At 35.4% G+C, this 23,137-nt stretch overlaps 3 protein-coding genes across 10 annotated transcripts; 1 reads left to right on the top strand and 2 right to left on the bottom strand.

The window, feature by feature from the left end:
- Nucleotides 1-298: 298 nt before the first annotated feature.
- Nucleotides 299-4,622, top strand: LOC126917053 (peroxisomal N(1)-acetyl-spermine/spermidine oxidase). Of its 3 annotated transcripts, none has more exons than XM_050723454.1 (4): nucleotides 299-472; nucleotides 1,032-1,520; nucleotides 1,998-2,538; nucleotides 2,617-4,622. In XM_050723454.1, the coding sequence occupies exons 2-4, from the start codon at nucleotides 1,340-1,342 to the stop codon at nucleotides 3,449-3,451; spliced, it is 1,557 nt and encodes a 518-aa protein (XP_050579411.1). In that variant the 5' UTR covers nucleotides 299-472; nucleotides 1,032-1,339; the 3' UTR covers nucleotides 3,452-4,622. The 3 variants fall into 3 exon arrangements, with proteins under 3 accessions (XP_050579411.1, XP_050579412.1, XP_050579410.1); XM_050723455.1 differs by having other exon boundaries at nucleotides 299-1,156; nucleotides 1,229-1,520; XM_050723453.1 differs by having other exon boundaries at nucleotides 299-1,520.
- An 80-nt stretch (nucleotides 4,623-4,702) lies between these two features.
- Nucleotides 4,703-19,754, bottom strand: LOC126917056 (excitatory amino acid transporter 1-like). 4 transcript variants are annotated; one of them, XM_050723463.1, is made up of 9 exons: nucleotides 19,479-19,754; nucleotides 13,211-13,653; nucleotides 12,044-12,327; nucleotides 8,589-8,989; nucleotides 8,117-8,311; nucleotides 7,815-7,998; nucleotides 7,208-7,636; nucleotides 7,008-7,142; nucleotides 4,703-6,905 (listed from the first exon to the last, which is right to left on the bottom strand). In XM_050723463.1, the coding sequence occupies exons 3-9, from the start codon at nucleotides 12,061-12,063 to the stop codon at nucleotides 6,758-6,760; spliced, it is 1,512 nt and encodes a 503-aa protein (XP_050579420.1). In that variant the 5' UTR covers nucleotides 12,064-12,327; nucleotides 13,211-13,653; nucleotides 19,479-19,754; the 3' UTR covers nucleotides 4,703-6,757. The 4 variants fall into 4 exon arrangements, with proteins under 4 accessions (XP_050579420.1, XP_050579421.1, XP_050579424.1 ...); XM_050723464.1 differs by having other exon boundaries at nucleotides 12,044-12,318; XM_050723467.1 differs by lacking the exon at nucleotides 13,211-13,653.
- Nucleotides 19,755-20,062: 308 nt separating this feature from the next.
- Nucleotides 20,063-23,123, bottom strand: LOC126917088 (ubiquitin-like-conjugating enzyme ATG10). 3 transcript variants are annotated; one of them, XM_050723548.1, is made up of 5 exons: nucleotides 22,996-23,123; nucleotides 21,386-21,592; nucleotides 21,064-21,304; nucleotides 20,438-20,606; nucleotides 20,063-20,258 (listed from the first exon to the last, which is right to left on the bottom strand). In XM_050723548.1, exons 2-5 carry the CDS (start codon nucleotides 21,491-21,493, stop codon nucleotides 20,168-20,170), a joined length of 609 nt encoding a protein of 202 aa, XP_050579505.1. In that variant the 5' UTR covers nucleotides 21,494-21,592; nucleotides 22,996-23,123; the 3' UTR covers nucleotides 20,063-20,167. The 3 variants fall into 3 exon arrangements, with proteins under 3 accessions (XP_050579505.1, XP_050579506.1, XP_050579504.1); XM_050723549.1 differs by lacking the exon at nucleotides 22,996-23,123 and adding an exon at nucleotides 22,171-22,333; XM_050723547.1 differs by lacking the exon at nucleotides 22,996-23,123 and adding an exon at nucleotides 22,129-22,312.
- Between the last annotated feature and the right edge of the window lie 14 nt (nucleotides 23,124-23,137).

The following is a 23,137-nucleotide window of genomic DNA, read 5'->3' as shown; positions in this document are numbered from 1 at the left end:
TAATGTGATTCAATTTGAAGGCTTCCTCGGTCCTCGATCAGGGGTATATGGAGATCGCTCGTGAAATCTATATTCGGAAGAGTAGTAGTGGGGTAAACGATTTATTAACATTAAAGACGAAATGAGAATGCTCACGCCTGTAGTTTTAATTACTTCACAGTACAGGTACTGCGCTATGTGGTCAAGTGCTGAATTTAACTAAAATTAGCATATACAAGAACCTATAAAATTAGGGATATATACTGTTTGACCGTAATTTAGCATAGACAAGAACCTATTGAATTCCATGCTACAAGAACCTCCTCCAGACAGTTGCATGGCGTTCGTCACCCTAGTTTGTGGAAAGAAGCGTCAACACTTGAGAGTGCCATAAATTAAGCCTTCCCCCGTATGATGTCATGGGCCAGCTGGCTCTGACGTTTTGTAACTGCGACGCCTGGTTTTTTCAAGTGTTATTTATACAATCGTCAACGTAAGCGAACGTCGAAGTAGAATCACGCAAATTTAGTATTTCCGATTCTACAGAACGTGCTGTAAACGTAACTGCTTTGAATTCGCCTTTAGTATTTTCTTACAGCAATTCTTTCTCAAATATTGCGTTTTGTGATAATACAGAAAACATTTGATTTTTTTGCACAAAAATCGGGATCTAAGTGTTGCGATAATGGAGATGTAGAAACGATTCTATTTCTCGAAATTGAGATCTTAGACGTGTCGAACGTAGGAAATGATAATACGAGTGAAAGAGAAAAAAGGACTGAGAATCGAAGCGATCAACAAATAGGACCGCGATAAGCTAAGACTTTTAACTCAAAACTCAAACTTTTCTATTTTTGATTTGTTATAAATGAAAATATATGATCTCATATACAAGGTTGTTGAATTCGTCTTAACAAACACCATCGTACGTATTAAGGAAAAAGGATATGTGGTTGAAAAAATATTATGTTATAATGCTAGTGTACAAGCATATGGGACAGATCCCCAAGTTTAAGCTTAAATACATAGGTTCTTGTATATGCTAACTCTAGTTTCCTTCACTGCTTGACCGTATGGCGCAGCACTAGTTCGGGAATAACCAGGATCATAAGCGAGAGCATTCTCAATTTCCTCTCTGATTTATATGTTGCGGTCTGTGGTTTGCGGTATTTTGGATGTACGTTAAAATGGAAAACGTCAAAAAATTTTGAATAGAATTTAACGAAATATTCTTAAATGACAATGCTAGGAAGTATGATGGTCGAATCAACATGAGCAAGGACGTTTTTTCTTAACTGTCTTTCCTTTTAAATAAATATTAATAAGCTATGTAAATTTTGCCGTTGACAACTGATATGATATGATCATGGCGGAATCTACGAAGACAGAGGATGATAAAATTAAGTGTAACATTTTAATCGTCGGAGCTGGAATGGCTGGATTGTCAGCTGCAAATCATTTACTGAAGAATCAAGAGACCGATTTTTTGATTGTCGAAGCACGAGGTCGCATAGGTGGGCGTATAATCGCTACCAAAATCGGTGAGTTTCTACTTAACCTATTTTAGAACTTTCTCAATCAATAAGTATTTCGATTCTTGGTCTTTACTTTTGATTTTAATCGACCGATTTACCTATCTTCTCAATATGATTGTTACATTATAATATGTACCTGAATTGTTATTTTCTTATATTATGTATTTATAATATTCAATCATTGTTGCAATCATAGAAAATATAAATTGAAGATTGTACCATTACATTTGTATTTTGTACAAATTATTTTTTGATAAACATGCAAAAAATAGATGAAGTACAAAAGGTATTAAGAGTTTGATGATCTATGCATTTATACTTTGGTTAGGACTTTAATGGCACTGCCATTAAAAGATAGATTCTTGTTAAAAGATAAAACAAAAATATAAATTTGTATATATGTGTACATATGAATTTTAATTTCTTATGGAAATAATTATATAAAAACTTTTGAAATTTAAATACCCATGCACTTTAATACAGGCAATGAAAAAGTAGAATTAGGAGCAAATTGGATCCATGGTGTCCTAGGGAATCCAATGTTTGAATTAGCTATGGCAAATGGATTAATAGATATAGTACATGTACCAAGGCCTCACAAAGTTGTAGCTGCTATGGAAGATGGGAAACAATTGCCTTTTCCAGTTTTGCAAGAAATTTATGAAGCTTATGTGTGTTTTTTAAGAAGATGCGAGGAATATTTCTTAAGTACTTATAGCCCCCCAGATGGAATAAACAATGTTGGAGCACATGTGTCATTAGAGACTGAAATTTATTTATCAAACTTGCCATCTGAAGAAAGAAAAATCAGACAGTTATTGTTTGATTGTTTACTCAAAAGAGAAACTTGTATTACTGGCTGTGATAGCATGGAAGATGTTGATTTGTTGGAAATGGGATCTTATGCTGAACTTCAAGGTGGAAATATTAGTCTTCCAAATGGATACAGTGCTATATTAGAACCAGTTTCAAAACACATACCAAAGAGCACCATTCTAACCAAACATGTTGTCAATAAGATTAGGTAAACATAGTTTGAAATTGGTTTCTTTTCAATGTTAAATTTATGCTATGGATTCTCACATAAATATATTAATTATAGGTGGCAAAGAAACAAATGCATGGACAATGAAAATTCTAATAACTGTTTTAATACAAATTCACCTATCGAAATACAATGTGAAAATGGAAAAACAATATTAGCTGAACATGTGATTTGTACATTGCCACTAGGAGTACTTAAGGAAAAAGCTAATGATATATTTGAACCACCTTTACCAAATGACAAACTTGAAGCCATAGATAGACTTTTATTTGGTTGTGTAGATAAAATATTTTTAGAATATGAAAGACCATTTTTAAATCCTGGTGTGTCAGAAGTAATGCTCCTATGGGATGATAGAGAACTGTCAGAGGAAGAAAAGCAGGACATCAGTAAAACATGGTTCAGAAAGATCTATTCTTTTACGAAAATTTCGGAAACTCTATTACTGGGTTGGATATCAGGAAAAGCTGCTGAATACATGGAGAAATTAAGTGGAGCGGAAGTAGCAGAAGTATGCACATCAATATTAAGGAGATTTCTTAACGATCCATTTGTACCAGCACCAAAAAATTGTTTGTGCACCTCGTGGCATTCACAACCATATACGCGTGGTTCCTACACTGCTATGGCTGTTGGCGCAAGTCAATTAGATATTAATCGTTTAGCTGAGCCTATATTACAAGAAGATGATCCTTCGAAAATAGTAATAGCGTTTGCAGGTGAACATACGCATTCTTCCTTTTATAGTACGGTACACGGGGCGTATTTAACCGGTCGGACCGCTGCGCAAACACTTTTGGAGTCGAGAAAGAACGAAAAGAATTCATTGAGTCTCAGTTGCGAAGACACAAGTGATTTAAGTTCATGGATACAAGGAATTTCTCTAAATTAAATATTAAAAGTTGTTTTAAGAAAAGGTGAATCGGAAGTTATTCTCTATATTGAAATTTTCACACAATTGAGCACAATTTATTATCGTGGTACGAAAAATATTTTACACACTGTCGAAATCGATGACAATTGTGATTTATAGATGTTTAGTATTAACGCGAAATCTTGTGAACTATTTTAATTTTGTAAATAATATAGCGAATTGTTTATATTATGTACATAACAACGCCTGTTTAAAATTTTAAGACTTTATAAATATGTATTTTGCGATTTGATCTACTATCATACTTTTCTTCTTAAATAATCGAGAAAGGGATGACAGTCTGAAAATCGTATCACGAAAACATGCTTCATTTTATAGGGTCACCAAACATCAGCTATACAAATTTTATATAATTAATGCTATCATAAGTTCTTTTTATCCTTAATAGAAATTCAGACAATTCAGTGATCGCTAATCATTGGCATTAAATAATGAATTGATTTCTATCTATCTATGAATAAAACAAAGCGAATGTAACATGATCTTACTTTGACAAAGAAATAAAATTAAACTTCTATATTTGCATAGCAAATTTAGTAATGTTTGTTATTATATCTATAAATATATCTACGACTATATATAGATGATAATGAAAAAAATATCAAAATTGTTGTTTTATCGAAGTTATTCTTATTTCTGCATTTTTATATGCTATTATTTGAAAGTATTATTATAAAGTGCATTTTATCTAGTCATATTACGTTATTATGCATTATAGTTTTTAAATATGTGACAAAAATATCTTTTATCTTTTATATGTTTCCTTTTAATGCAAATAATGTATCAGCTTACAATAAAACCAATCAGTGATCTACACTATGAATCAGTCCTGCATATCCATTTTGCAAACAAGACAATAGAAATATGTAGGTGACCATAAATTATGTTTAAAATGTGATAGAATCCCTTGCAATACTATTGTTTTCTTACGTACATTTAATATTATTCTAAGATTCTTTTTAATACATATTACAGATTTTTAACATCCTAAATATACACTTATTTTTCTGCAACTGCCACTTAATATTATTCATGACAACGCAAATCGAAATATAATTGACAAAACCAAAAAAATGTTATATTATGCACAGATAGAATTACGATTGAAATAAATAATTTTCAGTAATTATTTTAATGAATTATTTTACATCTTGAATTAACCCATGCAACGAAGGAGAAGCAATTCAAATATTAAGTATAAAAAATATATATATTTTCTTTTTTCGATGCTTTTTTCTAAACTTTGTTTAGAAATAAGCAATAACTTTATTGTTACGTCAGTTTGTACATTTATTGTACAAATAAATATTATACAGTATATTTTTAAGCAACTATGGCAAATACTTAATTACGTACAGGTACATAAATTCTGCTAATAGAATTTGATTATAAGGTGTAACTGTATATCGATTCACGGGATTAATTACGATAATACGATTATTAGTTTTGAATCATACCTTAATATTAAACATGCATTGTAACTTGATTTCCTTCCTAAATAATGATACTGAAGAGCAATTCAATTTTTCCTGAATGTTTATTAAATCATGGTTATCCTTTCTCTTTATACACAATTTCTTTTACGATTAAAAAGTTAGTACGTATCCACATTGATTAGATCTTTTAAATAATTTACGAATTTATTTTATAATAAAATATCATGTTGACATTCTTATTTTAATTGTCATTACGAAAATGGCGTTAAATATGCAAAAAGGAAAAAAGAGTGTAATATACTTAATCGTCTCTTGAGTCAATTAAATGATTCCCACATACGATATAATGTTGTAAATAAATTACAAATATAAATTGACTATTCAGTTACATTCTCTGCATGCACCAATGTAACTGCACAAAAGAGTACACGTGATAATGCATCTTCGATTATTTTACGTCAGATGATAATAAAATATGTCTTTTCACTTTCTAGTTAATAATTGAACACTTTTTTCGTCTAGTGCAGTGAGGTATATTGAATATCATAATAATCTTCTTACTGGCTCTCTATAGATAGTACTAGTTTGAAACTAGTTTGAAACAACATCTCTTCTGCATCTTTCCGTAATCTTTTTACAGGCGTGTAAATCTATAAGGAATTGAATTCGATTCGAAATATTTTATAGGTGTATCATTAAGAATTTAGAAATCGATAAAAAGATTATAGGTCGTAATGTAACAATGGAAGACAAAGATCGAAATGCGAGTGATAGCTTGATACGATATAGCTATCGTTAACACAAACGGTGTGACTAAAATAATCATATATTACAATAGGATTTGATATATCTCAACTGTATTCGCACTATTTCTGTATTTCTTTGAAGTACCATCGAATTTTCTAAGTATACATATGTAAGAAAGTTATATTCATGAAAAGATGCAATTTGAAATGAAATGTTTGCATAACAACTTCGTTGATTCGCGAGAAGAGAATGATATTTCGCCGTAAACGAGTTCAGAAGTAATAAAATAAAGAAGAACACTTTTAGAATAAATTAGAAAACACTTAGGCAGTAATATGTTCATTGTACCGTTAACTTTTATAACGCTTTCGCGTGATGTCCGATAAATTCGTTTGAATAAATAAATGGTGTTCAGGAAACGAGGTCGTACAAATTTAAAAGTATCGGAATATTTCGAAGCTTAACAACACCAGGCTAGACAATTGTACTTTCTAACAGTTTAAAGTATATGGCACATGATAAATCAATCGAACAAATCACGTTCCCAGCGTGTTTCCACGTTCCAACTTAGATAAAATCAGATCTAGATTCTTCAACCCTCTGTCCTTTCGTACCATTTCAATTAGACCTTTTAACTTAACATAAAATCAACGGAAAATATGACCATTAAAACATGATCAGATTATTTGATTATTTTTTGTACGCAAATCGAACGAATCTGGCAGCTGTACGGTTAAATATAAAAAAATATCGCTCTAATTCTTCTAACATTATCGTACAAGAATCATCGAAGTCTCCTCTTGAATAATGGAAGACTGATTTCTACGAACTTGCTACGAACAAAACGGATTATGGTATAGTAGTTACACAAGTGCTACTATGCGTTATCGTTGCTTTCGAAGAATTATTATGCTTACTGAACTTCGTCTTCGACCTGTAAAATTTTAAGTTCGGTGGGAGTGTGCAGCAATTTAACGAGCAAAGTGTTGAAAAAAGCGAACGCTCATCGTTCCTGCCAGAATTTTCAAATTTTCTCCATTAATACCAATTAATACCGATTAATACCGATACGATTTTCATCTCATATAGAAGTTGTGGTATGATGATCCGCTCCGTTTTGGGTCTGTGTATTGTGTGGCAACGAAGCCAGCTCGTTTCTGCTTAAATAATTCACAATTCCCGCTCCCAGGGAATCGCCCACCACGTTCACCGTCGTCCTGCAACGATCTCTGCAAATTCAACGATTAACGTTTCGTATAAATCCAATATTAGTTTAATGAACAAACTAGGCGAAGTATACTGATGGGGAATGAGCAAAGACGAGTGCTTACAACAACCAATCGACAGCGATAACTAGGAAAACATCGTCAGCCGGAAGTCGAACCGTATCCAGCACCATCACCATCGTCACCAGACCTGCCTGCGGGATACCAGCTGCTCCGATACTTGCAGCAGTTGCCGTAATACTAAAGAAATGTTTGTGTAAGTTTGAACGCTATATAAAGAAAACTTTGTTTCATATTTTAGTTACCTGACTGCTACCAGCTGCCCAAAGCTGAGACTAACTTGACGCACTTGCGCGATGAAAATCGCAGCCACGGCTTCGTACAGGGCTGTACCATCCATGTTAATGGTAGCACCAATCGGTAGGACGAATCTGGTAATTCGTGGATCCACGTTGTTTCGCTCTTCCAGACAATTGATAGCGATTGGAAGCGTGGCGGAACTGGACGATGTACCGAACGCAGTGACCAATGCTTGGGCCATATTGGATATGTACCTGAACGGGTTCTTTTTTGTTATTACAAAGTATAGCAATGGAAGAACTATGAAGCCGTGTATAAAGAGACCAATTAAGACAGTGAGGAAGTACATTCCTAGCTGAGCAACCACTTCGTCCAGCGACTGCATGTCAGTAATTTTCGAGGCTACCAGAAAGAAGACACCCACGGGCGACAACCTGCAGAATAAATTATTCCATTATTCCAAAAGAATTATACAACTTATTTTCGTGATGTATAAATTCGTGACAGCGTAGATAGAATTCGGGATGCTATTGTCTGGGACTGAATGGTACCGCGAGAAAGTTGGAGACCGGAATACCTTTAACAAGGTAATTTCGTCAAATATGAATTTACCAAATCACCCAATGAGTAATCAACATCATGGCGCTGGATAAGGACTCGAAAAACATGAGCAGCGGTTTGCCCTGTTCTTGCATTTTTCCTAGCGTTATACCTAGCACCGTGGCGAAGACAACCAGGCCCATGATGTTCATTCCCGGCACGCTCTTTTGCACTGGTTCCCAATCATCCATGTTACCTGTTTCAACAAACAGTGTATTAAGATATTCATTGTAACTACTATAGTTTGCTAGATATTTTAATGAAATTAGACGATTTTTCTTTTTTTCTTTTTCTTTTTTAAGGAAGACCTCAACCTGATGTGCTGTTTGCCGGTTTCTGCATTTCCGTCCTATGTTGAGAGATACACGCTTCTACTAGATTCGGGGGAAACATATTTCGAAGTAAGTCCATCAACGTATCGATGGTTGAAACGTTTTGAGATCGTTCTTTTGGTTTAATATCCGGATCATTTCCTACACCCGGTTGAATACTAATTACCAAAATGATACCTGAAAAGAAATCGTACATTTTTTTAATACGCGTGAAACGCTTTATATTACGTCAATACCATATTGTTATCGCGAAACTACCGATGTTTATGTAAATCCGTATCATTTGTATCTACTGTATCATTTTAATATCATTTTACTATTCCTATAATATGTCACGACGTTGTTCCTCTACATTCCACGCGATACTCCGCCTGCTCTACCTGCTATTACGCTGTCACTCTAGTATCTATACTAAATAACTTTCGAATATCAGAAATCTCTTAGCTTTACTGACCTAATATAACGGCACTAACAGTGGTCACCATGTAATACACTATAGCACGCATGCCTATTTTGCCGCTCAATGACAAATCGAGAGATCCAATAGCCGAGACTAAGCTAGATATAATCAGCGGTAGGATCAAGCTCTTCAACATCCTCAGAAACAGATCCCCTAAATAGTTGATGTACATGATCTCGCGGTGCGTCCATCCTTGACTCCGCACGTTCCTCAAGATAATACCAAGGATCACTCCTCCGAACACACCGACCACGGTCAAAATAGTCAGAGAATTGTGCCTGAAACATGATCGAATCTTCTCCTGTCTGGTCTTTGGCCTTTTGTTCGGCTCTTGGGGGTAATACGAAGTTCGTTCGGTGATCTTGCATTGTGTATCGGACCCTGACAATGGTGACCTGAAATAGACATTCACGATTAAATGGCTTTCTTCATAACGTACTCGCAATGGTGGTTATTTCGAAAACAGACGATTTGCTGGCACAAGGTGTTAATTGCGATAATTAATCTCTTAACAGCGTTAACGGGTCTGATAAGTTGGTTTGACTAGTTTTAATGACAATCGACCGAATGACGCGAGTATTAGAAGAAAGACGAAGAGTTCCGTTAGATTCTGGCAAAAGGTAATCTTATCTTCAAATAGTCACGACTCTTTTGCATGTGTAACTTTTTCTGTATAATATTCATCTAGTTATTTTTACGTAGTAGTTACTTTAGTAGTTTGCTTAAATCGTAAGTGATTGTAGTTTTTCTGGTATGTTGTCCTGCTACTTTGCGTGATGTGTCATTCCCTATTTGCATATGCGTTGGCAACTTCAATGAATTTTATATATTCGATCTGTGAACGATCGAGAGGCATGCGTGACGCGAGTTAAGAATCTTAACACGATCGATTCCTAGCTGGAGTATACAGCTATCCTAAGCGATATTCTTAGAGCGCTCCTTCGGAAATGATTTCAATAGCGCCTGCCTACCGAAGAAACTAAAAAATTACTCGAGTCAGTCGACTTGTTTAAGTCAAACCGTTTACGTTAGGTCATTCAAGTTACCTACACACACACAAATAAAAATTCTATTAAAATCGATAGCTTTTCTAATCTTCCATATTTGATCGCAAGTGGAAGACCTACTCAGCAGCCTCTACGAATACATTATATTTTTATAAAATAGCATTTACGTAATGTGTACAAATAGTAGCAGACTTTTTATGGTGTAATATTTTAGTCGTGACAGCATGAAAGGTTGAAGGTCTTGAATGATTAATAGCTCATTGATAAATATGCATCCGAGTAACAGAAGTTTTAAATATAGCTATAACATATATTGATGTTATTACGTTGATATCTGGTCATATAAATATTATTTATTTACTATCTATATGGATATCGAACATCAGCGTTTCAAATAACTTTATCAAATGCGCATAGCGTAGCATAAATTTAAATTCGATTTACGAGTAACTTTGACGCCTTTTAGATCTGATTTTCAACATACGATAAACGTAATTTGCTAGCCATGATTAACAAAACGCCGAGTGTCGAAGCTACGCGTGCGGTGAGTGTGCAGGAAAGCACGATGATTGCCAGTTATTTGTCCTAGCTTTATTATTGTTTCTCCGCACATATTTCGCTGTGTCTTAATTCAACCATGCGTGAATAACATTTGACTCTAATCGAATTAAACCAGTCAATTCGTTTGACACGTAGAATTAGACGTTACTTGAATGCTTAATACTCTAATAGTTGGACTAAGTTTCAACGATTACCGAATAACGACTGAGACTAATAACTCTTACTTTGACGTCGAGCATAGATACAACCGAATATAGATACAAAGATATTCGATCTTAGAGTTTTTCAATACGAAATGTACGTTTCCGTGTATGTATCCAAGTCTCAAATTCGTCAAATTCATCAGTTTCAGATATCTGTCATCGTCGTTCAAGTTCTTCCCCATGATGCAGAAAATCGCTCGTAAAACGACACGTATATAGAGATCTCGCGAGTTAAAAATCCATTTCTATCGAACATTCCTCGTTTTCAAACGAGCCACGTTCCGCGTTATACCGTGACACACGCGCTTCCAGTTTACGGTTAGGAACAGTAGTTCGCTTCGATCGAGATCTTGCTCGCATGTTTTACAAATTGAGAACAAAGTAAAAGGCGCCGATGCTTATCGTAACCTATCGTTTGAACCGAGGGTCAGTAGTCTTCGTTACGATTTGATTGAGTCTTTACGAGTGACCTCGTGTTAAGTATGCTTCGAGAGAGTTGCTGGCCACTCTTGAAAGTCTTGTTGTTCGCTAGTCGATGACCTTGCCGGCAGATACGTCGTTGCCCTTTCAGCCAGTTCTTGGACGTTTTAGCCCGATTACGAGTTACAAAATTCTCGAACGTTGGTAATTTTCTGTTAAAGCCCGAAGAACGTTACTTTGTTTATCCAATTTATCAGAGTCTTTGGCTTTATATTCACGCATATTTCGTAACAATAAAATGCCACCAGCTTAGACGACGATACAATCTTCGTTTTCTTAGACCTTCCTTTTCTTTTTCACGAGCTTCCTTCCTCTCTTCTCTTGCAAATATATGGCAATTAAGCGATGCGTAGCATTAAATTACATAAAGATTCCATGGCATTCAAATTAATATGGAATTCCTTGAACTTTGACGTTTGAACGTTGCAAAAGATCGAATAAAATGTTCTTCGCCGACAAGGTCACGCTAACGTGGATCATTCCGACAAACTAGCATCGACGTTGGCCGGGATTAATCTTAACTGGTCCGACAATTATCAAATTGTACTTTCACGGTACGGCTTTTCGAGCGATCAGTTTCTGTGCTTTCTGATGTCACTTGGAATACTGCAAAAGGAAACGGTATGGCAAAAGTGAAAGGTCTGTTTACTTCTCGTAGAAATTTCATAGGCTTAAAAGTAGACACCGGGTTTCAGTTCAGTTTCGCAATTGTATCCTTTTACGCGAATTCATTAGTCAAACCGGTGATGTAAGTGAATTACACGAACGAGAAACTTCATCTGTCTGTCAATGTCGCCTTAATGGGCTCGCGTCTCGTACGATTTTAGCGCGAATCCAGCGATCCAGACGATCTACAAGGTCTCCAAAAAGATTCGATGAAAGAAACTCACCGATGACGACAAAACTCGTCAAGGTATTTTATAGAGTCTCAAAGATGTTTCTGTTACCACACGTCACCAACGCGAGATACCCAATATCCAAAACTCGCATAAATATCACTGTCCAGCGATTGGATCCAAAAGCATTAGGTCCGTCTTCAAAATTAATCGCGTCCTAATTATTTGAATAAAATCCGAAGAAAACGAAACTGAATGTGATCTGTGATGAGAAAAATGAAATATAGCAAGATGGAAGAAAAGCGAAGACAAAGTTAGCGACGAGAAGCAGAGGAAAGGAAGAAAACTGAATGAATACGTACAGTTCAGTGGCGACTTCCATGATGCCCGTCTGGAGTGCTGGCCTACGTTTGCGTGGTGTTGGTATCCCGACGAAAGACGGTGGTCAACCGTTCGCATAGAGCGTCACTTCCGGTTAGCCGGAAGCGGCTGCTGTGTGTGCGGCTCGCGCCCCGATGGGGAAGGGAAGGCGGCGTGGAACGAGCAGGAGAGGTCGAGAGGCTCAAAAGGGATCGACGATATCCGATCCGTTGATCCGTTGATCGCCGATGATGGTATTGGCCTCGGATTCTAACTTCTTGGATCGCTGTTGTCACCGTAGAGGGAGGAAAGAAAAAAAAAGAACGAGGAACCATTATACGTATAGATCTTCATAGATCTTATTTACGGAAGAATGATCTCGAGGACGCACAGGTATAAACTACGTGATGATATTAGAGCGGAATTGTCGGAAGAAAAAGTCACACAAAATACGTCCATGTGCTTCTAAATATTAAAATATATATTATTACATGTGTTCATAAAGGTTTTGCGAAAGACGCACTTGTACCACTTTCTCGCATTGTCGAACGTTGGGGTGATCCGGAAACTTCCTTCGGGAGTTGTCGAATCTTTTTACGTTGAATTGTTTCTACGTCTAAAGTTGACGTTTTCACGAGTGGGAGGTCGTTGCGGTTGACCAAAACGTTGCAACCCTTATATACTACCAATGTTTTAGCGGTCGAAAGATACTAAGAGAATACGATACGAAGGACTCGGAGGATTCTAGTTAACAGCCGGAAGCTACTCAAATGTTCCGAATGCAAGAACGATAAATTCATCGATCCGAAGTATTCCAATTAATACGTGGAATTCTCAAGATGTTCTGCATACAAATAGATATTGTATCGTACAGTGTGCTTTAACCATCGCTTGCGATTATCCAACGAAATTTAATTACAAATACGAAGCGATCACCGATCTGACGAATCGAAAAAGAACGGTAATTACATCCGGAAGTCTCCAAGCTCGTCGCACCATTGGAAACGACGAGCGTGGAAGTGGCAGAGATCGGAAGCGAGTGGTTCTTCGAAAGAGAGGAAGGTAAAGGTGAACAGATACATTGTGCTCGTGGTGTAAACACTCAGGGAGAAAGTGAGTCGAGATTTTAATGAAAATGTACGTATATACGTGGTTAGGTGCTCGCGTACCGGGTGAACGTCGACGGGTACTCGTGCTCGACGAGGAGAGGATGTGTGCTGATAGAGCTCTCAATCTGTGCCACCTTGGGTGGTACGATTAGCTATGGTGATCCCCCTACGACGATCTCTTCCTGCCGTGCTGGCCTATCATCGTCAGATATATTACAAATACGTGCAACTACGACCCCATCGGGAGCACCGGGTCTATTGTTTGTCGCCTGCCCTGTCTATCTCTGTTTCTCTCCTCAAATCACCTTCCTCCGATCATGTACACCGATCCCTTCCTTCCGACTTCCACAATAAACCTCCTCTTCCTCCGACGTCTCTTCTCCTAGCGGGATTAAATCGACGACAATGACGATAACGACGATATCGACGACGGTGCTCGTGGATCTTCGATCGAAGAGCGAATCGCGACGTACAGCTTCTTCGGAGATCGATGGTTTCTCGATCTGCGAAGGAAAGTCACTCGATTAGACCTGTTAGTCTTGAAGAGCTTGTCGTTTCCAACCTTCGAAAATTTCTCTCCTTTGCGTTTAAACTAATTTTATGCTCGCAACATTGGCCCTTAATGGATTAATGCGTAAAAGGGATTCGTAAATTTGCAAAGCTCTACAGCTTCGAAACTCTTTCTTCGGTTCGAGTACGATGGATAAAGAGAACGAACGATAAAAAGAAATGGTAATTTCTTTTCCGTAGGCGGTCGTTCGAATGGAGGAAGGAAGTTGTAATACTTTCGGGCATCTCTGGCTGACAGGACGGGTCGAGATGGGTCAAGTTTATAATTAATTTCGTTCGGGTCGTGCGCCGAATTGAACGAAGAATGGCCAGCCGTACATTTCACGAATCTCGTATCTCGGAGTCCTAAATCGTAAAATCCTTTCACGCGTAAGGATTGCCGCGGCAAAGCGGGATAAGTAGGTCATTTTTGTCGTTTCGTGTCAAGAGGAAGAAAGCTTTAACGGATTGTTCGCGCGAAACAACACCTTTCGCTGTTATTCGGGACATTAGAGTGTTTCTTCAGTTCGACGGAATCTAGAAACAACGTGTGTTCCACCTAGATATACATTACGATCCGTAGAAAATACGTTTCCAAATATCATATTTTTCTGCTTTTTTCGAGATTTATCAAGTTCCATCAAATTTTATCGACATACGTATAAATGATATTACGTTTGAACGAATCCTTGATTTATTCTTCCTTTGTTTCTTATTTCGAAATCATGGCAATGAGTGGAAAGTGGACGATACGAAATAACAATTCCTTGAACACATTGTGGCTTTTATCGCGCCGATTTATGGAAACGATTACGTATTCGTCCATAAAGAACCACAATAAATTAAACAATTATATGATCGCGCGAATGTATATTCGCGATTAGTCATCGACGCGTATTCATTACGTGATCATAACGCACGTTACGTGATCATAACTTTGCATAATTTAATGCAAGGGATCTGAGGAGTTAATTATACAGACTGATTGCAATACCTGCTCGAATTTCAAGGTAAATTAACAACATTTTAAATGCAAATTCTCATCTTAGTTTATGGATTTGCACGCGATGTTTGTCTTCTGTTATTATAAAAAAGAAATTAAAAAATAAAAAACCGAGGAAAGTCAACGTAGTTCACGGACGTAGTTAACGTGGAACAGCTTCAAAGTGTTGCACGATAATGTTCATTCATTTATACTACATAAAATAGCCCCACAACCACGAATTACCGGCAATTTAATGAACTATTATAAAACCGGACCGTGACGCAATCAGCTGATGATTACAAGCAGCTATGGGATCAAAACGTAGGCGGAAACTTCGAATGTTCTTTTGTGAACGTTCCTTCGTTTTAAGTAAACGTGTACCCATCGTTTTTAGTTTATCGAGTTAGCGAACAGCAGCACGACATACGCCTATTTTACCGTTATATCGAATAAAACGAGCGACGTATAAAAATGTTCGTTTGAGATTAAAGGATAGTAAAAGTGGCAATTAGAATGCACTGAGAGGCAAATTGGCTCTTCTATCTCTTGATAGGCAGTAACACGGTTTAATCCAGTGGACGATGCTTTTACCATTATTGTTAATAAAAAAGGTATTTTCATTACAGTAGAATTCCATTTATCCGAACCTTTCGAACCAAGGGACAAACAGTTTATACGATTGGAGTTCGATATAACAATTGCAGCTCGCGTATTTTCCCCGCTGCCTATTATTTTTCGTTCGCATAACAGGCGCTCGCGTGTATCCAACCAGCAAAAAGTTCAGTTAATCGGGCGTTAATTAAAATTTCGTTTCTATAAATGGACTTCTACTGTACTGTGTTAAATACGCACGATGTATCATATTCATTGTAATGTTCAGCCAGGTGAATGGTTCACTTTTACCCGTACATTTAGCCGAACGAGAACGCGTTACCCTTTTCTCATTACGTGCAATTATATCGGTAAATTGTTCGTCCTGCACGATGCAAATGAAACTTCATAGCGTGCTTAAAAATATGGAGAAATTGAATAAACGATACGGGAGAATTTAAATCTTTTCCTTCCAATCTCGAAACGTTGGAAATTTCTATTAAAAAATTGTAATTCCCACCGATGGCGGTCAAATTTCGTGCGTTTAAAATTTCCCGGTGACGATTTGCCATTTGGCGAATGCGCAATTAGTTCCCCACCTTAACTGATACACTATTTTTCTTTGTTTCACTAATTAACAGTTATTTAAAATGATTTTCAACGGCTATCAACTTTCATTTTCTTATAAACCTTGAATCAACCAATTAGCTACAATTGTAAAAAGACTATAATTTTCAATTTTGCACGGGTATTATTACAAACATTATCTTCTCATATAATATTATACGAGATAAGTTTATCAATCAAGGTCTTCCGACAGTTCGAAATACATATATGTACGTAATAAGCTTTCATGACCTCCGAAATGACTCTTCCGGATATTTTTCTAGAAACGATAACCTTGATCTTTACTGGATGACCTAGAGAAAGACCGTAGGAAACTTGTGCTTATCAACTCGAATAACAATCGGGTCTTTTTGTTATCGAACTATTCGTGTCAGTTGGCTAATAGTTCTAATTTCAAAATTGACAAGATGGTACAAAGAAAACCACGTATATCGTCATCTTTTTGTACAAATTTTTAACACAATAATTAAAGTATTATTAAGCAATATCGTGCAAGTTTTTACACGCTCGTATTTCAATGCAAATTTCAACGATAAAACTGTATCGCGCGACAACTTACCTGATTCTCAAACAGCGCGATATCAGCGTATTCATTAACAGAGTACATAAATAATTTGTTATTCGGAAACGCAGTTTATGTTTTAACGCGACGAAAACGTAAACGATACTTTTACTACACCTTTTACATTACATTAAAGGAACCGATATAATGTTCAATGCTACTAAGAAAATCGATGCTTTATCGAGTCGCAATATCTTTTCCCTTATTCATCGGTTAATTCTTGTCTTTCAAACAGCTACAACAAATGTTTCAGTGTACTATTTAATAGACTCAGGATCAAGAAAGTTACGTAACTATAAACAGCATGGCGAAACAAGATAGTAAAAAATAAGATGCGAGTAATAGAAGATGAAGTCAATTAGACGCGAAACCGCGACGAGCATAAGAAAAGAAAATGCAACTATTTTCGATAAACGAGCAATTATATTTAGTCGCGACTACATATTTATTTGCAATCAACAATTTCGTCTTTCGATGATGATACGATGGCCGCTTCGTCAAATCGAACGTGATCGATGCCCATTTATCACTATTCTCAAATATACTGTACCAGTTTGGAGATTCGTATTTGTCACGTGGTTTCCTTTCTTAAGTTACGAGCGAAACGATCGAACCAGTTAAAGGCCGAACAAACCATAACCTCGTTTCCATTCACGGGTTTATATAAGGCATTGGTATCTCGATCTTTTCATAAAAAAAGGATGAAGTTGCATTTATCCGTAAACTTAAGAGTGAGATTTGATTAATCACGAGGATTTGTTTAGTGTTATATGTCTAGACATTTATATTTTTCATTTAAAGGAAAAAGAATTGTTTAGGATGTATGGAAAGAAGAACAAGGTTTAACTAGTTTTAATATTTAGTTTTCCAAAAAATGGAAACATGACTGAAACAATTCATTTGTCGATAACATAGCACTTATTAGAAATAAAGCGATCTATAACGACTGTGATAAAAACTTCCAATGTATCATAGCTGTACCGTGTATTAACATAATGGTAATGAAGTTTGAAAGGATTAATACGAGAACTATTTGTTTACACTCGATGATAAAATTAATGCGCGGTAAAAAATCTCTGTTCAAATAGGTGACAAGTTTAAGCAGACGTATTCGACTCTTATCTTCATAGTCCTGTTAATAAATAATTATTTGTTAAAAAGCATCATATTGAAAACAAACTGAAATCCCGATGTTCCATATGTTGTTCGTTGTGTTCATATTATACGATTAATGTATTTAGTAGATAAGTATTGCAAGATACCCCAGAGTTTATCAAGGTAACCAACAAGGCGTTATATTTCCTGTTCATTTCATATGTGCTTACGTAATTTTGTATCATCATATTGCAACATGTTTACGGATAATGTAAGACTGATAAAATGACATAGTCTGCCATCGAGCATGATCATTCAATTATATACATATATATGTATGTGATATTTAGAAGTTTTAATCAATGGTGAGTATGCCATCTCTATAATTTTTACCACAGTTTGTAATACGTTTATCGATAATCTAACTGTGCTGCGATTCTCGAATCGCTAATCTCGCTCTCACTTCAGCGAATGTGAACCTTCTTAATGATTAAGAAACAGCTAACGTAAAATGAAAATGGGAAATTGAATAGAGATTGAAATGAAAAATCTCTCGAGGAAGGTGACTCGATGAATATAACAAGTTCACCTTTGAATCTCTTTTTACGATGTCTTGCCATAGTGTAATCGATAATTTCATTCGTACGCGTATTTCTATTTTCCAAAATGATAATAGACAAGCCAAGAACAATACATTTTACTTCTATTACCTGGAACTTGTTTCAAACTTATCTGTCTGTTTAAAAGGAAATGATAAATGACTACAAAATATGCATCTGTTTTATGATAGATGCGAATATAATGGCCAAACGCTTGATATTACGCCTATGACCATACGGTTCTTCAAACGTATGCAATTAAATATAGATTATATTCTAAAAGAACATTGTGCTTACTAATGAAAAGCGTAAGTACGAAAGTCTCGTATGTGTTATATCCTTTTTGTATAACACATAATGCGCGCGGAAATTTTAATTTAAAATTAAAAACGGCGTTTTATTATACATCCAGCTTGTAGAAGTCTAAGATACAAAATCATAGACAATGAAAAACAGACTTAAGTATCTTTTCATAATTATCTCTCCACTGATACTTTTATACTTTTATCACCGACACGTGTTAGGACTGTATCGTATATTTCTTTCAAATTTGCAAATCACAAGATTGCATTCTGTATTTCCCCATACCAAGGAATACTTGTACTTGCAACTTATAATTTTCTAGCTTTGAACAAACAGAATATTAAATTCTTTAACGTCAATTATAACTCGTATATTGATAGAATTGTGACGATTGTGGCAAGTTTTGCAGGACGTATAGTGGACCCCATTTATATTTGAACAGTTTTTAAAACACACAATAAATTTTATTAAAATTCAACCAAACCACTTGAGGTTTTTTGACGAGTTAGAGGAATCATCTGGATGACGTATAAACAAAATTTTAAAGAAATTCCAATTAATCGGAATCACGAAGAAATAAGTAAAGGCCACTTTTTGTAACATTTTTATCTCAACTTGTAAGGAAAATTTAAAGGACACGTTTCAAAGATATATACCAGTTGTACACAAGCTGAAATTGATGAAAAAATGATGAAAATCGCAGTTTTTCACGATTTTCAGTCTAAAATCTAAAGATTCGTATATCTCTTAACACCTGCCGCATATTTTCGCATCAACCGATTTCGATAAAATTTTCAGCATGTATATAACTGGCACAAATCTTCGAAACGTGTCGCTTAAATTTTCATTACAGGCTTAGGAAAAACTAATTGCAATTTTTTTTAAATTTTGTTTATACGCCATCTTCTAACTTGTAAAAAAAAAACTCAAAAACTTAAAAAAGTTATTCTGTTTTAAACAGCGTATGAATATTAATAGAAACTACCGCATAATTAAAGTAGAAATGAAATTTCTTACCTGTAACAATTGTGCGTCGATGATTTTTGTCTATTTCTGTATTTGGAACAAAACACTACGCGTGCACATTAAATACGCACCGATTCCGTTTGCGACAAAACGCGTTTACGAAGACGATTGTTTACTGGAAAAATTGTAACAGGTTCGTTTCGACTCGGATGATAGAAAGAACAAAAGGCATGTGCAAACACGACGCTCCACTAGTTATACCGCGATTTCATGTACCTATACTCTCTGATGACAGTCGCGGGACTGTGCTACAACTAGAAGCATCTAATTCGAGCCAAATGTTCGAAAAGCGCGCGGGTGGTGGGGAAATTGGAAAGAAGGGAGAAAGAAACCAGTCCTATGGGCCGCTTGACGTGATTGGTGCTCGAGTAACTTTCAGTTACTGATTGGACCAATCGCGTTCACCTACTTGAATTGAAGTTCCACCAGCCGACGCGCGTCCTCTGCGCAGAGGCGGTAAACCATAAGCGATTCTATCCGAATTTAAATTGCATTGCTAAATCCGTTTGTTAAGAGCATAATTAAAATTAATAAAATACGCGTATATGTAAGGACTATTCCATACCAAAGTAAAGTATTTTAATTTGTTTTTATTTGATACACGTTTGTATACGTGTACTTTCTTAAAGCAATAGGACATATTACAGTTTAATTCGAATATTTTAAAGTGTATATATATATTACATAGTTAACTGACAATATTCAGGACGTAGCTTAAAATTAAGGGCAGCAGGAGCGACGGTACTCAACCAACTGACTATTTTGTTTTTACTGAAAGGAAAGAAAATAATTCATTCTTTTGTAATTATAAATAATTGAAAATAATTATAAATAATTGCAAATAATTATAAATAATTATAAATAAATAATTATAAGTAATTAATTATAAATAATTATAATATTGCTAAATATTTACAAGATGATTTTTTCTTTCTTTCTATACCCCTTACCTGTTACTTGTAATTTGTAGAAGCTCATGAGACATACAAGGATGCAAGTGTAGAAAAGGTGTACCTAATATAGGATGTATAGCTTGAGATAAATCCTTATATTTCAATTCTCCGTTACGAACGAGGGATTGTGCTTCTTCCACGGATATTGGATTAATACCTGGGAAATCTACAAAAGTTAATTATACATAAACGTCAAACATATGAAACGGTTGTATGAAAAGATGACAAGAAAACGGCGAATTCGTTTAAAAATACAAGACACTGAAAAATTATTCGCAAATTCATGCATTGCCGTAAAACATAGATTTCCTCTATTTCTCCCTCCTTCAGTCACTCTTAATCTCTTTGCTAACTTCTTAGCCTAGTTTGAGATAGGCTACGATCGAAGGAACAATCAGCATTATGTCGCCTGCCATTTTCAACAGGCTGTACATACCCGATTAAGGTCTAGTGGTGATCAGAGAACAATTGTAATAGATGTTTCGTATTTTGATGTATAGTCGTTATAAAATTAACGACATTCACAAGATATCGTTAAAAATGAATCGTAAAGATGATCTTTTTTTTCTTTCTAACGTTTCTTTAGAATTTTCCAATGATTCGAATAAATATGGCGCGTTCACCTGATTTCCATCCATTAAAATAAAGTATCGGGACGCTGTAGCTCATGGACCATAACACATGATGTTCTGTAACTAATGGTTTCTCGATAGGACAAGTGGCCTCGAAAGGATCTTGTTTCAATACAAAGTCGAAATCATCGGCGGACCCGTTATCTTTTGATGTCGAATAATCATTTAAGTTACTATTACTGCATATGTATTGTCTCTCTTGGTGGACGATGTATGCCTCTCCTGGCACATTCTGCAAATCGTGTACAGATATTTACTATTTTAAAAATTTCTCTTTTTTTAGGGATCTCAAATGGTCAAAAATAACGGTCACCTTATTACCCCGAAGTTCCCATCGGTCAGAAATTTCACTCGACATTTCTACGAACCTTTCAGCATTCTCGAGAAATTCGTCCCACGTGATCGTACCTGGACCGTCCATTGATATTTGTCAAATCAGACAAATGTGGTACTAGTTGCTTCTATACCCTTTTGCGATGTATCGTGAAGGTAATCCTTCACGTTTTAAGAATTCACAGCCCTGTTGATAAGCAACAAATTTCGTAAAAATGTATTATGTACAAATACTATGTATTCAATTCTACATTATAGAATTATAGCTTTATACATTACACAGCACATGAACTATATGTTACATTGTGTACTATACAAGGTATATGTATATGGGTATTTACTAAAAAGTAACAAAAATAAATTACAAGTCAAGGAGTCCTTTTAATTCCGTGAAAATAAAACGCTACTACGCCAGCAATAATATTAATTCCGCTGCGATTCTCAGATTTTTATGTAAAAGTCTTGCTTTAATGATTTTAGAAAAACTTTAGCAAAAAATTAAAGTTAGAAATTCTTTCGCATTTTCCTCAAATTGAAGAAATTCTTTAACAATAGGAAAACGCAACAGAGTTAAAGATAAAAAGATCTATACATTTCCTTTTAAAACTCAATATCTTATAATTGAGTTTCTTAATTGAAGGACTCGAGACTAATTTATAATACATAGAATAAACAAAGATATTTAATCGTAATAGATTCTACTGTTTTCTTATACGTATGAACCTTTTGAAATAATTGTTCATAGTTTATAAAAATCAATGATACATTAATTCCATGATGAAGTTGAGAAAGGGGAAGCTGTACACCCGAAGGAATGGCTTGTCTCTTTTCTGTCCGACCCCTCGACGCTCAGTCAATTGTCGGCTATTTTGCATCGGCAATGTTCGCTAGTATTCGGTCATGTTCGGTTATCCCCGCTATTGGATACCTGCGCCGAGAGCTTGTATAATGTACGTGTGCGGTGTATACACAGATATACCCACCACGGAACGGTTAGCATCCAATAGCAGGTAAAGTGCAACCAGGAATGTAGCAATAATAGGTGCAATTGCACATGAGAATATCTATTTTTCTGTTACTAATTTTTATAACGCGTCCCCGATAAATATCTTACAAATAATACATCTAGTCTTTTATAAAATGTTATTATGTATTTTTCTTACATTAATAAAAAAAATGAATTCTTCAAACTTTTAAGATAGAAGTACATAAAAAATTTTAGTTTTGTATACATTAATAAAATGAACGAAAAAAATGGTAGATGAAGACATCATAGGATAGTTACAGCAAAATTTAGACTACTCAATTTGGAATTTATTAAAATGAGAAAATATCAACTTTACAACTATCGATGGATATACAGTAAAATTTCTATTAAAGAAATCAAAATAAAAGATTTGTGAAAAGATCAATACAGAAAGATCGATACAAAAAATCATTCAAATCTCCAAATATGCACTATGAGTAAATCTAAATAAATCTGAAATAAAACATAAATAAATAATCTTTGAAAAATTAACAATTTTGATCACTCAGGTAGCCCTAGTGTTAAAGTGAGATAATAAAACGGAATAATAAAATTTAACTTACGTACGGCCCTGACGTGAAAACCAATGGTTGCGCGCGCAGCTTTTATGACCTATAGACGCAAAAAGGATAGAAAAGGGATAAGAACGAGAAAGACAGCAGTGCTTCCCGTATTCCGTATATATGTGTGCGTGTGAGAACTGCG

The sequence above is a fragment of the Bombus affinis genome, chromosome 6 (assembly GCF_024516045.1).
Source record: "Bombus affinis isolate iyBomAffi1 chromosome 6, iyBomAffi1.2, whole genome shotgun sequence".
NCBI lineage: Eukaryota > Metazoa > Arthropoda > Insecta > Hymenoptera > Apidae > Bombus > Bombus affinis.
Note: the sequence above shows the minus strand (reverse complement) of the source record. Positions and strands in the feature narration are given on the sequence as shown.

Coding starts and splice junctions, on each gene's coding strand:
- LOC126917053 (XM_050723454.1), top strand. CDS start 1,340: ATGATCATGGCGGAATCTACGAAGACAGAGGATGATAAAATTAAGTGT. Junction 1,521..1,997: donor TATAATCGCTACCAAAATCG/GTGAGTTTCTAC, acceptor ACTTTAATACAG/GCAATGAAAAAGTAGAATTA. Junction 2,539..2,616: donor CATGTTGTCAATAAGATTAG/GTAAACATAGTT, acceptor TATTAATTATAG/GTGGCAAAGAAACAAATGCA.
- LOC126917056 (XM_050723463.1), bottom strand. CDS start 12,063: ATGGAAGTCGCCACTGAACT. Junction 8,312..8,588: donor TGTTAGTGCCGTTATATTAG/GTCAGTAAAGCT, acceptor ATTTCTTTTCAG/GTATCATTTTGGTAATTAGT. Junction 7,143..7,207: donor GGGCAGCTGGTAGCAGTCAG/GTAACTAAAATA, acceptor ACATTTCTTTAG/TATTACGGCAACTGCTGCAA.
- LOC126917088 (XM_050723548.1), bottom strand. CDS start 21,493: ATGGACGGTCCAGGTACGATCACGTGGGACGAATTTCTCGAGAATGCT. Junction 21,305..21,385: donor GGGAACTTCGGGGTAATAAG/GTGACCGTTATT, acceptor CACGATTTGCAG/AATGTGCCAGGAGAGGCATA. Junction 20,607..21,063: donor TTTTAATGGATGGAAATCAG/GTGAACGCGCCA, acceptor TAACTTTTGTAG/ATTTCCCAGGTATTAATCCA.